General features: G+C 44.3%; 1 protein-coding gene across 1 annotated transcript in view; it reads left to right on the top strand.

The window, feature by feature from the left end:
- Positions 1–17863, top strand: part of MINDY1 (MINDY lysine 48 deubiquitinase 1) — a 271933-nt gene that overhangs the window by 235562 nt on the left and 18508 nt on the right. Inside the window, exons 8-9 of the mRNA XM_053704855.1 lie at positions 11674–11859; positions 13075–13236. Of these exons, the coding sequence (XP_053560830.1) occupies positions 11674–11859; positions 13075–13236 (348 nt within the window). The remainder of the gene's footprint in view (positions 1–11673; positions 11860–13074; positions 13237–17863) is intronic.

Raw genomic sequence — 17863 nt, 5'->3', positions numbered from 1 at the left:
TCTGAGGCTATTTTTTGGGAGAAAGGTTTTGCAAGCCGTGGTGCCTTCCATTTAGGTGACCTGATTTGCTCCCTCCCTTCATCCGTGTCCTAAAGCTTTGGTATTGGTTCCCACAAGTAAGGATGACGCCGTGGACCGGACACACCTATGTTGGAGAAAACAGAATTTATGTTTACCTGATAAATTACTTTCTCCAACGGTGTGTCCGGTCCACGGCCCGCCCTGGTTTTTTAATCAGGTCTGATGATTTATTTTCTTTAACTACAGTCACCACGGTATCATATGGTTTCTCCTATGCAAATATTCCTCCTTAACGTCGGTCGAATGACTGGGGTAGGCGGAGCCTAGGAGGGATCATGTGACCAGCTTTGCTGGGCTCTTTGCCATTTCCTGTTGGGGAAGAGAATATCCCACAAGTAAGGATGACGCCGTGGACCGGACACACCGTTGGAGAAAGTAATTTATCAGGTAAACATAAATTCTGTTTTTAGTACTGGTTTGGCTATCTGCTATATGTGGATGGGTGTCTTTTGGTAAGTATGTTTTCATTAGTTAAGACACTCTCAGCTATGGTTTGACACTTTATGCATTTATATAAAGTTCTAAATATATATATATGTATTGTACTTATATTTGCCATGAGTCAGGTTCATGTATTTCCTTCTGCAGACTGTCTGTTTCATATTTGGGAAATGTAAACATTTTAAGAAATGTATTTCTTACCTGGGGTTTAGTCTTTTTTCATTTGACTACTTCTTATAATTGCGGGTATTAGGCCAGCGGGTGCATCAAATGCTAAACTTTATTGCGTCATTCTTGGTGCGGAAATTTTTTTGGCGCAAAAAAATACGTTACAAAACCATAACTACATTTCTTAACTAACTAAAACATTTAAGTGGTACTATTAAGTGGCTCTACACTTCTTTCCATTGGTGTCAAGTCCTAACTGAGTCCTAAGGAGAGATGGTGTTATGGACTTGCGTCTTATTCTCCTAGAGGGGTAGATCATTCTGACGTTCCCAGCTTGTAAGTCATCTCCCTCCTGTCTCTTTTCCTCCCCATTACACTATTGTCTCCTGCATCATCCAGTAAAACCAGACCTCCATAAACTGGTCTCCGTTACCCTGAATAGTTGCTGCTATCTCCGACATCAAATATATATGTCTTATCTTATCTAGTTCTTCAGTCCAGACTGGGGCCCCTACCTTCCAGTGTCTTGCTATGCAGATCCTTGTTGCTGTACATAGAGTTTTAATGAATGTATTTATTGCTGTATTGTATGGTTTAATTCTGCAGTTTAGGAGAGCATGTTCTACTTTCAACGTTATTGGGTCTCCTATAACTCTTTTCAATAGCTCTTGTAGTTGGTTCCAAATAGCTCTAACCTCAGGGCATCCCCACCACATATGTATGTATGTCCCCCTAGCTCCACATCCCCTATAACATCTCATACTCCCTCCAGGGGAGAAATGTTGTGTCTGCTCCGGGATAAGATACCACCTAAATACCGTTTTAATACAGTTTTCTCTTAGATCTGCACTAATTAACCCCCTGCTCGAGTTATATAGAATCATGTCCCATGTCTGTCTTGGAATAACTAGTCCTGTATCTAATGCCCATTTATTGGGTATTGTCGAGTACGTTTGAGTCTGGGAGTCTTGGATAGCTAAATATAAAGTCAAAATTAAGCCTTTCGTTCTTTTTATTGTAACACATAATCGTTCTAACGTTGTTTGTGTTACATCCTCTGGGTTCCATAGGATGGCATCAGGGGTTCCATATTCCCCCATATCTGCTTCTAGTCTAGTGCATAGAATACTATAATCATTTTTACTCAGTAAGGAGACTTGTGCCACTCTAGCCGCTCGGTAGTAATCGGTCAGATTCGGGAGGCCTACTCCCCCCAGCTGTCTGTGTCGAGACAACACATGGGAAGCTATTCTTCCCCTCCTATCCCCCCTCAGAAAAGAATTCAGTGAAGTTTGCAATTTCTGTAAGTCTGCTTGAACAACTCTAATCGGGAGTGCCCTAAAGAGTTATAGAATTCTTGGGAGAATGTTCATTTTGATTGCGGATAGCCTGCCATACCAGGAGAATCTATAAGATTTCCATTTTTTAAGATCTCTGTTGATTGCATTATAAAGTGGGATAAAGTTCAGGTTATAAAGTTTGTGGAATGAATCTGTAAGTTTGATGCCTAAATATTTAATTGATTTTTGACCCATACGAATTCAAAGTTGGTCTCAATAAGTTTTTTAGTATGTGGCGGGATTTGTAGTGGGAGAGCTTCACTTTTGTCTAGATTAATTTTGTAGCCCGAGATCAACGAGAAGTTGTGTAGTGTTTAGTAGAGATTGGGAAGAGATATCAAGGGTTTAGTCAGGGTCAGTAGGATATCGTCAGCAAACAATGATAATTTATATTCAAAATCGCCCACCACCACCCCCGCTATGTCTGGGTTGTTCCTTATACATGCAGCCAGAGGCTCTATGCACAAGGCAAATAGCAGCGGGGACAAGGGGCATCCCTGTCGGGCGCCGTTTAGAATTTTTATAGTTTTATATTGATATCCCGCTACCCTTATAACCGCAAATGGATGAGAGTATAGACTCCTAATTGCTTTCATGAAGGCCCCCTCGAAGCCCATCTCAACCAGGACAGTGTCCAGGTATGTCCAATCTATTCTATCAAACGCCTTCTCCGCATCCAATGACAGAAGCAGAGAAGGCGTTTCTTTTTTCCCCAGATAGTCAATTAGAGATATCGTTTTTCTCACATTATCAGGGGCTTCCCTATCAGAGATAAACCCCACCTGGTCTGGGTGAACCAGTTGTGGAGCCAGTTTCTTGAGTCTATTAGCCAAAATCTTTGTGAGGAGTTTAACATCCTGGTTTATTAGTGAGATAGGTCTGTAGCTCTGACATTGTTCTGGATTCTTACCAGGTTTGGGGATCACTACAATCTTAGCATTAAGTCCCTCTGGCGGAATGGGCTTCGTCTGCTTTTAAAAAAATTATTCCCGGACTCAACTGCAATTGTGGGGTTCCATCCCTAAGGTGGATGGCGCTATCTCCACGCTAGCCAAGCGTACTACTATCCCTCTTGAGGACAGCTCGTCGTTCATAGAGCCGATGGATAAGAAGATGGAAACTTTTCTCAGAAAGATGTTTCAGCACACCGGATACTTGTTTCAACCGGCAGCGGCTGTTGCCTCGATGTCTGGAGCTGCGGCCTACTGGTGCGACTCCTTAGCGGAATTCATCGAGGTGGAGGGTCCCCTCGACATTATCCAGGAAAGAATTAAAGCCTTGAGAATTGCTAATTCTTTTATCTGTGTTGCAAACATGCAGATTATTCACCTGAATGCTAAGGTTTCTGGTTTTTCAGTACACACCTGTTGGGCGCTTTGGCTAAAGTCCTGGCCTGCGGATATGACTTCTAAGTATAGACTACTTTCTGTTCCTTTTAAGGGAAATATTTTATTTGGTCCAGGCCTGGACTCCATTATCTCCACAGTTACAGGGGGCAAAGGTGCCTTCCTACCGCAGGATTAGAAGAACAAGTCTAAGGGACAAGGATCTAATTTGCGTTCCTTTCGTTCTGAGAAATCCAAACGTCAGCAGTCATCCTCTAAGCCCAAACAAACTAAGAGTACTTGGAAGCCAGCTCAATCCTGGAATAAATCCAAGCAGAACAAGAAGCCCGCTGAGAACGGGGCGGCCCCCGATCTGGCTCTGGATCGTGTAGGGGGCAGACTGTCTTTGTTTTCAGACGATTGGTTCAGGGATGTGTAGGATCCATGGGTTCTGGAGGTCATAGCTCAGGGATACAAGATAGGTTTCAAGTCTCAACCACCCAAGGGCATATTTCTCCTCCCAAGCCTGTCTTCAAAGCCAGAAAAGAGGCAAGCCTTTCTGGAGTGCGTGCGGGATCTGTCCTCCTTATGAGGTCATTGTCCCGGCTCCTATCGCAGAAAGAGGTTTTGGGATACTATTGAAACCTGTTCATGGTTCCAAAGGAGGGAACTTTCTTACTGTCCCCTCGTTCAAGATGGAGACAATAAGGTCTATCCTTCCTCTAGTTCAGGAAGGACAGTTCATGACCACTATAGATCTGAAGGATGCCTACCTTCACGTTCCAATCCACAGGGATCACTACCGGTTCCTAAGGTTTGCGTTCCTGGACAAGCACTTCCAGTTCATTGCACTTGCGTTTGGTCTAGCTACTGCTCCAATAATTTTTTTTACGGCAGTACTAGGGGCTCTCCTGGCCGTTGCCAGAACCTGGGGTATAGCAGTAGCGCTCTACTTGGTCAATATTCTGGTACAAGCACCATCCTTTCGTCTAGCGGAGAACCATTCAGTATCTCTTCTCCTTCTTCGATCTCATGGATGGAAGATTAACTTAGAAAAGAGTTCTCTTATTCCAAGCATCAGGGTAGAATTCCTGGGTACTATAATTGTTATGCTAGTGGAATACTCCACTATCAGACCGAACTCGGCCAGTAGTCTTCTTATCCCGGCGTTGAGCCGGAATGATGGGGAATATCCCAGAGCAGAGAAAGTTTGCAAGATAAATAGCACGCACCACAGGCAGGATAGTCTTCAGCGGCAACCGTAAAGCAGTCCAAAGGTAAACCACTAGAATAGTCAGGCAGGATTTGGCAATGGTAAAGCAGTCCAAGGGTAAACCACTAGAATGGTCAGACAGGCAGGGTTTGGCAACGGTGAAGCAATCCAGGATAATAGGGGTTATTCAGGCAGAGTAGTCAGACAAGCAGCGTTCAGTAGCAGTATATCAATCCAGCAATTTAGGGGTTAATCAGGCAGAGTAGTCAGACAGGCAGGGTTCATCAACAATAAGGCAAATAGCAGAAACGATCTATCGCACCCAGGAGCACACAAAGTAACACCTATACTTGGGCAGTGATAGATCGATTTGAAAACATTTACATAGGCTCAGGATTCACGCCAGACGTCAGGACCGGCATCAGTGAGAGAGGAGCGTGCGGCAATGACGTTAGCGCCGCACGCATCTGGACCCGACACGGCCCCTGGCAACGAACAGGAAAGGAGACGCCGCACCCCTAGCAACGGCTAGTGCGGTGTGACATAGCCCCCCTCTCAAGGGTTCCCTCCGGGAACCAGAGTCGGCCTCAAAGGATAAGCAGCATTGAATCTGGAGACCAAAGATGGAGCATGCACATCACTGGCAGGAACCCAGGAACAATCTGCCACAGAGTAATCCTTCCAATGTATCAGATACTGCAGTTGTCTGTGCCTGTTTCTGGAATCCAGGATCTTAGCTACCTCATATTCAGGGTCACCACGGACCAGGAGCGGAGTAGGAGGAGCTTGGAGCCGGGTGTATGCGCAGGGTTTTGGGCAAGGCCACTTTGTAGGCAACAGGAGACAGTCTTTTCAGGACTTTGTAAGGACCGATAAACCTAGGCCCCAATTTGTGACAGGGTTGACGTAGATGAATATGTTGAGTACAGACCCAAACACGTTCACACACTGAGATGGCATGTACAGAAGCTCTATGACGATCAGCAAATTTTATATCTAGAAACAGCTGAATGTAGCTGAGAGCGAATACATCACCAATGATTTGTGAGTTCAGTAGCATGACGGTCTGCAGCAGTAACCCCAGTGGACTGAGCAGAAAGAGGAAAGACATGAGGTTGATACCCTGCTGTGACTTGAAAGGGAGAACATCGTAGAGAAGAGTGCCAATGAGTGTTTCTTGCCAGCTCGGCTAAGGGCAGCAAGTCAGACCTATTGGTATGGAGAGAATTGACGAAGACTCTAAGGTAGGACTCGAGATCCTGGTTTACCCTCTCAGTCCATTGGTTTGAGGATGGTAGCCAGAAGACAAGTAAACAGTGGTTCCAATCAACTTGCAAAAGGCTCTTCAAAAGGTAGAGAAGATTTGTGGACTTCTATCGGAAACAATATTCTCAGGAATGCCATGAAGTCGTACCACATGCAAGAGAAAAAGAGACGATAATTCCTGGGCTGATGGCAGTTTCGGTAAGGGTACAAAATGAGCCAGTCTGGAGAACCGGTCCATCACAACCCAGATAACTATATGGTGGTCAGATGGTGGGAGGTCCACAATGATGTCCATGGTTGTTTGGGAATGGACAATGGTTGGAGCAAGTCATGAGGCAAGGATTGGGGGAGTTTTGTTGGTAGCACAAGTTGTGCAGGCTTTCACATAATCCTGCGCGTCGGACTTCATAGTAGGCCACCATACATGTTGGGAAAGACGCTTAAAGGTCCAAATCAAACCAGGATGAGAGTTTACTATCATGAGCCCAGGATATCGGAGGCCACAGGGGCTCCAGGAGGTTTACTGGACTGGGCATGTTGCAGTCTTTGCAGAAGGGTGGTATTTAGTTGAGCAACCACACAGGAGGGGGAGGTATGATGTGTTCAATAGGAGCTTCAGAGGAATCACTTGAGTGAGGGAACTGACGGGAAAGGACGTCAGCCTTCTTGTTCTTGGTCCCAGGAAGATAAAAAGACCACAAAGTTAAAACGGGAAAAGATCCTGGCCTGTCAAGGATTGAGTCGATGAGCAGTCACTAGGCTTCAGGAGGCCAATGTTTACAGTCTTTGTTCCGTTTTGTCAATTAAGTGAGTGGAGCGACTGTTTGAGAAAAGTTCTTTATAAACTTGCGGTAATAATTGGAGAACCCCAATAATCTATGTAGTTTCTTTAAAGAAGTAGGTTGAGGCCATTCTAGAACTGCGGTGAGTTTAGCAGGATCCATGGCAAAACCCTCCTTCGAGATGACATAACCTAGGAACTGGATCTGGACTTGGTCAAACTCACATTTTTCTAGCTTGGTTAACAAAGAATTTTCTCTTAGACGTTGAAGTACCTGTCTCACGTGCTTTTGATGCTCCTTCACAGTTGAAGAGAAAACAAGGATGTCATCTAGATAGACGATGACAGTGCGGTTTGAGGAGGTCATGGAAAACATCGTTGACAAATGCCTGGAATTTTCAGGGGCGTTACACAGCCCAAAGGGCTTTACGAGATATTCGCAATGCCCTGATCTTGTGTTGAAGGCGTTCTTTCATTCGTGGCCTGGGAATATACGAATCAGGTTGTATGCCCCACGTAAGTCTAGCTTTGTGAAGAAGCAAGCATCCTGGAGTGAGTCATACATATGGCTATCAAAGGAATGGGATAGCGATTCTAAATAGTTATGTTGTTCAAGGCCCTGTAGTCAATGCAGGGTCTGAATCCACCATCCTTCTTACTGACGAAAAAGAAGCCTGCCCCAGCAGGAGAGGCGGAAAGGCGAATGAAACCTTTAGCTAGGTTCTCTTGGATGTACTCCTTCATAGATTTGGTTTCAGCTTTGGAGAGTGAATAAGTCCTCCTTTTAGGAAGTGGGGCTCCGGAAAAGAGGTCGATCTTGCAGCCATAAGGATGGTGGGGTGGCAACACGTTGGCTGCTTTTTTCTCAAACACATCTGCGAAGTCTGCATATACTGAGGGAAGGTTTGGAGGAGTCTGTATACTGGCTATGGGAATGCAGAGCAGAGGAGTGACTTTAGCAAGGCAGGAGTGGAAACAGGAGGTACCCCAGGAGGCCAATTGTCCTTCCGCCCAGTCGAACTGTGGATTGTGTATCCGAAGCCAAGGAAGACCAAGGATGATAGGATGTGCTGGGGAATGAATGACCACAAACTGCAGCTGTTCGGTATAAAGGACTCCCACAGTCGGGGTCAGAGGTGCTGACTCAAAATGGATCAATCCTGAACCAAGGGGATTGCCATCCAGAGTAATTTTGAGACAATGTCTTTTCTGCAGAAGAGGCAAGCCAGCTTGAATCATAAAACGGTGATCCAGAAAATTTCCAACTGCCCCTAAATCAATGAAGGCTTGAGTGTGGACAGTATTCTGAGGGAAGGTAAGGGTAACAGGTACCAGAATCCGAGAGGAGTGATGGGATTTAGTAGAGATCATGCTTAGAAGTACCCCAGTATTATCCCCTAAGCATTGGCTTTTCCTGGCCGAATGTCACAGTTCTTTAGTTTGTGGGAGTTAGAACCACAATAAAAGCATAGTTCTGTCTCTCTCTGCTTGTCTCTCCTGGAAGCGAGAGTCCAGACTGATACAAAGTGTTATAAAGTCATCCAAAGAAGAGGGAATATAACAATAAGTAAGTTCATCTTTGATGCGTTCATGCAGACCCCTCCTAAAGGCTGCCTTGAGGGCACTGCCACCGCAACTGGTCTCTAGTGCCAAGGTGCGAAACTCTATGGCAAATTGTGCCACAGTTCTGTTTCCCTGTCGGAGATCTAGGAGAGAAAATTCTGCAGCAGAAGTATGGCCAGAAGTCCCAAAGACAGAAGTAAGTGCAGAAATGAACACATCTTCGTCGTTCAGGAGTGGAGCGTTCTGTTCCAAAAGGGGAGAGACCCAGGCTTAGGGCCTTGTCTTTCAGTAAGGAAATGATAAAGGTGACCCTTGACTGGTGAGACTGAAAGGTGTGAGGATCATTGCGGAAGTGCCACCTGCATTGGTTAAGAAAACCCCTGCAATCAGTAGTACCTTCATACTTGTCAGGCAATGGTATCCGGGGTATACTTCCAGAAGCAGAGGAAGAAGCCGCAGTAACAGGAGCAGAGACTGGCAGTACAACAACAAGATCGGTATTCCTTGCAGTAACAAGTAAAGAAAGTTGAGTGGTTATAGCCTCTAGCTTGGAATCCATATTCTGCAACTGTGTGGTATGGGTTCCCAACATCTGTCCCTGAAGATAAACTGCTCATCCCACCTCATCTGGCTCCATGGCCCAAGTATAATGTTATGCTCGTGGGATACTCCACTATCAGACCGAACTCGGCCAGTAGTCTTCTTGTCCCGGCGTCGAGCCAGAATGATAGGGAATATCCCAGAGCAGAGAAAGTTCGCAAGATTAGATAAATCGCACTCACCACAGGCAGGATAGTCTTCAGTGGCAACGGTAAAGCAGTCCAAAGGTAAACCACTAGAATGATCAGGCAGGCAGGGTTTGGCATCAGTAAAGCAATCCAGAACAATAGGGGTTAATCAGGCAGAGTAGTCAGACAAGCAGAGATCAGTAGCAGTATATCAATCCAGCTTTTTAGGGGTTAATCAGGCAGAGTAGTCAGACAGGCAGGGTTCATGAAAAATAAGGTAAATAGCAGAAACGATCTATCACACCCAGGAGCATACAAAGTAACACCTATACTTGGGCTGTGATAGATCAATTTGAAAACACTTACATAGGCTCAGGATTCGTGCCAGAGGCATCAGGACCGGCATCAGATAGAGAGGTGCATGCGGCAATGACGTCAGCGCAGCATGCATCCGGACCCGACACAGCCCCTGGCAACGAGCAGGGAAGGAGACATTGCGCCCCTAGCAATGGCTAGCGCGGCATGATAATAGACTCTATCAATGAGGATATTTCTAACAGCCCAAAGACATTGCAAGCTAGCTGCGACATGTCTTGCCCTCCGGAGCTCCTTAAGGCCATCTGTGGCTCAGTGTATGGAGGTAATTGGTCTCATGGTGTCCAGCATGGACATAATTCTCTTTGCCAGGTTCTGTCTCAGACTGTTACAGCTGTGTATGCTGAGGCAGTGGAACGGCGACCATTCGGATCCGTCTCAACAGATTCCCCTGGACAACCAGTTGAGAGAATCGCTCTCTTGGTGGCTCCAGATCATCTGTCCCGAGGGCCATCCTTTCTAAGACCATCCTGGGAGATTATGACTACGGACACTAGTCTATCAGGATGGGGAGCTGTTTGGGGTGCCAAAAAGTCACAACAGGGCCTGTGGTTTCAAAAGGAACGCTCCCTCCCGTTAAACATTCTGGAACTTCGAGCAATCTTCAATGCTCAGAAGGCGTGGCCTCTTCTGGGTTTGTCCCTTTTAATCAGATTCCAATCAGACAACCACCAGGGGGGAACGAGAAGCTCCTTAGCAATGAGGAAAGTATCTTTGATTCTGGAGTGGGCGGAGGCCCACAGCTGTTCGATGTCAGTGATCCACATTCTGTGTGGACAACTGGGAAGCGGATTTTCTCAGCAGACAATCCTTTCATCCGGGGGAATGGTCTCTCCTTCCTGAAGTGTTTGCGGAGATATGCAACAGGTGGGGGATGCCAGTGATAGATCTCATGGCGTCTCGTCTCAATACCAAGCTACCCAGATATGGGTCGAGGTCCAGGGATCCTCAGGCGGAGCTAATAGATGCATTAGCAGTGCCTTGGAGATTCAGTCTAATCTACCTTTTCCCGCCATTACCTCTCCTTCCTCGTGTAGTGGCCCGCATCAAGCAGGAGCAGGCGTCGGTGATACTGATCGCTCCATCATGGCCGCGAAGGACGTGGTTCGCGGATCTGGTGGGGATGTCCTCTTCTACTTCATGGAGGTTACCTTGTTGCAGGGATCTGCTGGAACAAGGTCCTTTTGTTCATCAAAATCTAGATTCTCTGAGGCTGACTGCATGGAGATTGAACGCTTAGTCCTAGCCAAGAGAGGTTTTTCTGAGAGAGTTAATGATACTCTCATTCAAGCTCGTAAGCCGGTTATTCGTTGCATCTATCATAAGGTGTGGAGAACCTATTTATTCTGGTGTGAAGAGCGTGGATTTCCCTGGCATAAAGAGCCTACTTATCTGGTGTTCCATTCTGATAAGGCTGTCCTACGTACTAAGTTAGGTTTTCTTACTAAGGTCGTGTCAGACCGCAACATCAATCAAGAGATTGTGGTTCCTTCCTTGTGTCCCAATCCTCCTCCTTCGAAGGAATCTTTGCTTCATAATTTTTGACGTGGTTCGCCCCTTGAAGTTCTATCGGGCTACTAAGGATTTTAGACAAACGTCTTCCTTGTTTGTTGCCTATTCTGGGAAGCATAAGGGTCAGAAGGTCTCTTCGACTTCCTTATCCTTTTGGTTAAGGAGTGTTATCCGCCTAGCTTATGAGACAGCGGGTCATAAACCTCCTCAGAGAATTACGGCTCATTCTACTAGAGCAGTGGCTTCCTCTTGGGCCTTCAAGAACGAGGCCTCTATGGATCAGATTTGTAAGGCGGCTACCTGGTCCTCCTTACATACTTTTTTTTTCTAAATTTTTCAAGTTTGATGTTTTTGCTTCAGCTGAAGCAGCCTTCGGGAGAGATGTTTTGCAGGCTGTGGTGCCCTCAGATTAGGGTCCGCCTCTCTTTTTGTCCCTCCCGTTATCATTCAGTGTCCTCTAGAGCTTTGGGTATAAGTTTCCCAACAGTAAGGAATGAAGCCGTGGACTCTCCTTTATATAAGGAAGGAAAACATAAATTATGCTTACCAGATAATTTCATTTCCTTCTGTATAAGGAGAGTCCACGTCCCCCGCCCGTGTTCTCCGATGGGTGGCCCCCTAAATTTTATTTTTCTTCTGGTACCTTTTATACCCTGATATTTCTCCTACTGTTCCTTGTTCCCTCAGCAGAATGACTGGGGATAGGGGAAGTGGGAGAGGTATTTAAGCTTTTGGCTGGGGTGTCTTTGCCTTCTCCTGGTGGCCAGGTTCAGTATTTCCCAACAGTAAGGAATGAAGCCGTGGACTCTCCTTATACAGAAGGAAAAGAAATTAACTGGTAATCATAATTTTATGTTTTAATGGACTGTTTTTTGAACAGGGTCACTTATACCTTCTGGTCACTGACCAAGGTTTCCTGCAAGAAGAGAAGGTGATCTGGGAGAGTCTGCATAACGTTGAAGGAGACAGCTGTTTCTGTGACTCTGATTTCCACCTCAGCCCACACCTAGAAAAGGATACTTCATTCAGTAGTCCCCAGCAGTTGCAGCAGCAGCAAGTGGATCAGGTGAGCAATCTAGTCTAGTAATGAATGTGGAGAGGGGAAAGACTTCTTCTAATTGTGTGAAGCAGCTGTTTGATGCTTTGTGATGTACAAGTAATCAGTGCTTTTAAAGGGACATGTAAGTCAGGAAGACTATTGCATTTTCTTTTTTAAATTGCTTATTTGTAACACTTTCCATATCTCTTTTTAAAGCTCAGGCAAGCAGAATACCAAAAAAGTTAGCCATGATACCTGAACAAATGTAAATAGCGTGCATTTATAAAGGTGTTTATATTCTCTAGCTAGAAATGAATTACTATAACATCTCATTAGTTACTTTGCCCCCTTTGTATGTAATTTAACTCTGAAAATTAAGAGTGTTATTTTTTTTTTTAAATTCTGAGAACTGGTAGTGCACTTGGCAGGCTTCACAAACCCCTTGCCACATATCTGTCCTTAAAGGGACAGTAAACACTTTGTACTTACAGTATGTTTCTGTTGTCTTGCTACAGAATAGCATGCCAATCAAGTCTAAACATTTTTTAAACAAACATTGCTGCAACTCCACCCATCATTTGTCTTATTTGGAGGAGCCAATCTGGACTTTAGTCATGGCCATTATGTTAGTATAAAGTACATTGTTTTGTAGTTGTTATCAGCTAAAGCCATAGGGGAAGATATGTAGCGGAGTTAGCCTTGATAAGTCGGGTACATTTCAAGTTCTGAGAATTAGAAAATCCTCAATTTGCAGAGCTAATTTACATAATAAAAGAGCAAAATAAATAATGAAAATATATTGTCATTACACATAACTAAAAATGTTGTTAAAAAGGTACTTACTGTCTCTCTTTACGGCTTTTATATGAGTAAGTGTGTATGGGGAATGCAAAATAAATTGACGCTTCAAATGCTTTTAAAACATTTACTTTGCATACATATCAGTTGTGTGTTTAGTTTTTTTTGCTGCCCTAGGCAATCGGAAATCTGCTACCCCCAAGATCCCCTGCCTGAATAATTTTAGCTCATATTTGTGTCTCATATTTTTCACAACAGGAGGTTAGGGTTGAGGGGGTCATACACCCCGCCAGACAATTAAGGATTATTAATTTGTAGTTTAAATTAATAAAACATTTGGAGAGCATCCTCAAATTTGCTGCCACCTATAGCCTCCTGCCTTTCACGCTGCTGCCATTCCAAGCATTAGTATATTTTATAAAGACTTTTTATGTTTCTTTCTAGGATTATATGATTGCATTGTCATTGCAACAGCAGCAACAGGGACCTTTAGCAATGAGCGACTTAGAGCTTGCAAGGCAGCTGCAGCAGGAGGAATATCAGCAACAGCAGCAGCAGCAGCAACAACCAACCCCTTCACAACCTCCCCAGCAACCACCACAGCAGGTATACCACTTGTTTTTAGGTGGCATCATAATCATTTGTGCAACTGATACACAGTCCATGACACAAATCCAGAAACATTTACACTGCACCATTTCAAAGAGGATCTTGCCAGCTGAGGAGATTGTATTGTTCTTCCCTAAATGTATTTGTAAGCTACAGTGGTAGAGTTATGTCACTGTACACTATACAGAGAGCTCAACTAGTAGCGTGAAATCGCATCCAAGTTTCTCCTGTAATTCCGGCCTTGTTACTTAATCTGTCATACAAGTACCCCTGGGGTACCTGGCCGGGGAACATAGGGTACGACAAGGACATAATAATAGTATTATTTATATTTGTAATGTACAGGTTCCTCAAGGCAATGCAGGGGTACAATAAATAAAGACTGGGACATAAGGGTTACAGGGATCTGCTCCCCAGAGAGCTTATGACTGTTTAAAAAGATTAGCCCTGGTGCATATTTAGAAAAGATAATTAGTATAACACATATACAGTGAAATATCACTTTAATAACAAAACTGATACTAAAAGATACCATAAGACTTGTTAGTCCCAATTTGGAAATTCATGAGAATGCTGGTAGTGGGAAGGACAGGACATCAAGGAAGAGCAGCAAAATGTCCCTTCTTTTTCCAGAGCAAAAGCTCTGCTTGCATCCAGCACATGCTGCATTTATTGCATATGCAGCTGTAAAGTACACTGACAATCCTGTCAGGTGGTGCTGTAACCTGCATCTGTCCACCTATTCATGTTGTCTGTAGAGCTTCTCTGCAGTTTCTAGAAGTCTTGGATAGAGATTGTTTTCAGATCACTCCAATCCAGAAACAGTGCTTTTATGATCACTAAATGTAAAATTTTGTAAAAAAAAAAACCAATACTTTTAAAATTATTACAAGTGTCAATATAGTGATTGAGCTATTGAGCCCAGTATGCCCATAATGTCTATATATAGTTGGCATTCAGATGTTTTTGCAGTGGGGAGGATGGAATCGGATATCAATAGTTTCCTTTTAAACTCCTCACTGCACAGTCCCATTTATGAAGACACCGGTACCAATGGTAACAATCAAGACATTGTGAGTGTGACTTACAATCAAACATTAACAGAAAGAGATTGCTCCATGCCATTTCTGGTAGCTGTGATCCTGATCTCACTTTTCTCCAACATAGGTGTGTCCGGTCCACGGCGTCATCCTTACTTGTGGGATATTCTCTTCCCCAACAGGAAATGGCAAAGAGCCCAGCAAAGCTGGTCACATGATCCCTCCTAGGCTCCGCCTACCCCAGTCATTCTCTTTGCCGTTGTACAGGCAACATCTCCACGGAGATGGCTTAGAGTTTTTTAGTGTTTAACTGTAGTTTTTATTATTCAATCAAGAGTTTGTTATTTTAAAATAGTGCTGGTATGTACTATTTACTCAGAAACAGAAAAGAGATGAAGATTTCTGTTTGTATGAGGAAAATGATTTTAGCACCGTAACTAAAATCCATGGCTGTTCCACACAGGACTGTTGAGAGCAATTAACTTCAGTTGGGGGAACAGTGTGCAGTCTCTTACTGCTTGAGGTATGACACATTCTAACAAGACGATGTAATGCTGGAAGCTGTCATTTTCCCTATGGGATCCGGTAAGCCATGTTTATTAAGATAGTAAATAAGGGCTTCACAAGGGCTTATTAAGACTGTAGACTTTTTCTGGGCTAAATCGATTCATTATTAACACATATTTAGCCTTGAGGAATCATTTATTCTGGGTATTTTGATATGATTATATCGGCAGGCACTGTTTTAGACACCTTATTCTTTAGGGGCTTTCCCTAATCATAGTCAGAGCCTCATTTTCGCGCCGGTATGGCGCACTTGTTTTTGAGGACCGCATGGCATGCAGCTGCATGTGTGTGGAGCTCTGATACATAGAAAAGTCTTTCTGAAGGCATCATTTGGTATCGTATTCCCCTTTGGGCTTGGTTGGGTCTCAGCAAAGCAGATTCCAGGGACTGTAAAGGGGTTAAATATAAAAACGGCTCCGGTTCCGTTATTTTAAGGGTTAAAGCTTCCAAATTTGGTGTGCAATACTTTTAAGGCTTTAAGACACTGTGGTGAAATTTTGGTGAATTTTGAACAATTCCTTCATACTTTTTCGCAATTGCAATAATAAAGTGTGTTTAGTTTAAAATTTAAAGTGACAGTAACGGTTTTATTTTAAAACGTTTTTTGTGCTTTGTTATCAAGTTTATGCCTGTTTAACATGTCTGAACTACCAGATAGATTGTGTTCTGACTGTGGGGAAACCAAGGTTCCTTCTCATTTAACTATATGTATTTTATGTCATAAAAAAATTTAGTAAAAATGATGCCCAAGATGATTCCTCAAGTGAGGGGAGTAAGCATGGTACTGCATCATCCCCTCCTTCGTCTACACCAGTCTTGCCCATACAGGAGGCCCCTAGTACATCTAGTGCGCCAATACTCCTTACTATGCAACATTTAACGGCTGTAATGGATAATTCTATCAAAAACATTTTAGCCAATATGCCCACTTATCAGCGAAAGCGCGACTGCTCTGTTTTAGAAAATTCTGTAGAGCATGAGAACGCTGATGATATGGTTTCTGAAGGGCCCCTACACCAGTCTGAGGGGGCCAGGGAGGTTTTGTCTGAGGGAGAAATTTCAGATTCAGGAAACATTTCTCAACAAGCTGAACCTGATGTGATTACTTTTAAATTTAAGTTGGAACATCTCCGCGCTCTGCTTAAGGAGGTGTTATCCAATTTGGATGATTGTGATTATCTGGTCATTCCAGAACCACTATGTAAAATGGAAAAGTTCTTAGAGGCCCCGGGGCCCCCCGAAGCTTTTCCTATATCCAAGCGGGTGGCGTACATTGTTAGTAAAGAATGGGACAGGCCCGGTATACCTTTAGTACCTCCCCCCATATTTATAAAATTGTTTTCCTATAGTCGACCCCAGAAAGGACTGATGGCAGACAGTCCCCAAGGTCGAGGGGGCGGTTTCTACTCTACACAAGCGCGCCACTATACCCATAGAAGATAGTTGTGCTTTCCAAGATCCTATGGATAAAAAATTAGAAGGTCTGCTAAAGATGTTTGTTCAGCAAGGTTCCCTTCTACAACCAATTGCATGCATTGTCCCTGTCACTGCAGCCGCGTGTTTCTAGTTTGATGAGCTAGGAAAGGCGATTATTAGTAATTCTTCTTCTTATGAGGAGATTATGGACAGAATTCGTGCTCTTAAATTGGCTAATTCTTTCACCCTAGACGCCACCTTGCAATTGGCTAGGTTAGCGGCGAAAAAATTCTGGGTTTGCTATTGTGGCGCAGAGCGCTTTGGTTAAAATCTTGGGCAGCGGATGCGTCTTCCAAGAACAAATTGCTTGACATTCCTTTCAAGGGGAAAACACTCTTTGGCCCTGACTTGAAAGAGATTATCTCTGATATCACTGGGGGCAAGGGCCACGCCCTTCCTCAGGATAGGTCTTTTCAAGACCAAAAATAAACCTAAGTTTCGTCCCTTTCGCAGAAACGGATCAGCCCCAAGGGCTACGTCCTCTAAGCAGGAAGGTAATACTTCTCAAGCCAATCCAGCCTGGAGACCTATGCAAGGCTGGAGCAAAGGAAAGCAGGCCAGGAAACCTGCCACTGCTACCAAGACAGCATGAAATGCGGGCCCCCGATCCGGGACCGGATCTGGTGGGGGGCAGACTCTCTCTCTTCGCTCAGGCTTGGGAAAGAGATGTTCTGGATCCTTGGGCGCTAGAAATAGTCTCCCAAGGTTATTCTCTGGAGTTCAAGGGGCTTCCTCCAAGGGGGAGGTTCCACAGATCTCAGTTGTCTTCAGACCACATAAGAAGACAGGCATTCTTACATTGGGTAGAAGACCTGCTAAAAATGGGAGTGATTCATCCTGTTCCATTAGGAGAACAAGGGATGGGGTTCTACTCCAATCTGTTCATAGTTCCCAAAAAAGAGGGAACGTTCAGACCAATCTTGGATCTCAAGATCTTGAACAAGTTTCTCAAGGTTCCATCGTTCAAGATGGAAACCATTCGAACACTTCTTCCTTCCATCCAGGAAGGTCAATTCATGACCAAGGTGGATTTCAAGGATGCGTATCTACATATTCCTATCCACAAGGAACATCATCGGTTCCTAAGGTTTGCATTCCTGGACAAGCATTTCCAGTTCGTGGCATTTTCTTTCGGATTAGCCACTGCTCCTAGGATTTTCTCATAGGTACTAGGGTCCCTTCTGGCGGTGCTAAGACCAAGGGGCATTGCTGTAGTACCTTACTTGGACGACATTCTGATTCGAGCGTCGTCCCTTCCTCAAGTAAAGGCTCACACGGACATTGTCCTGGCCTTTCTCAGATCTCACGGATGGAAAGTGAACGTGGAAAAGAGTTCTCTATCTCCGTCAACGAGGGTTCCCTTCTTGGGAACTATAATAGACTCCTTAGAAATGAGGATTTTTCTGACAGAAGCCAGAAAAACAAAACTTCTAGACTCTTGTCGGATACTTCATTCCGTTCCTCTTCCTTCCATAGCGCAGTGCATGGAAGTGATAGGTTTGATGGTAGCGGCAATGGACATAGTTCCTTTTGTGCGCATT

Source organism: Bombina bombina, chromosome 1 (assembly GCF_027579735.1).
Source record: "Bombina bombina isolate aBomBom1 chromosome 1, aBomBom1.pri, whole genome shotgun sequence".
In the NCBI taxonomy this organism is placed as follows: Eukaryota; Metazoa; Chordata; class Amphibia; order Anura; family Bombinatoridae; genus Bombina; species Bombina bombina.
This window is presented reverse-complemented; position numbering and strand designations above follow the sequence as displayed.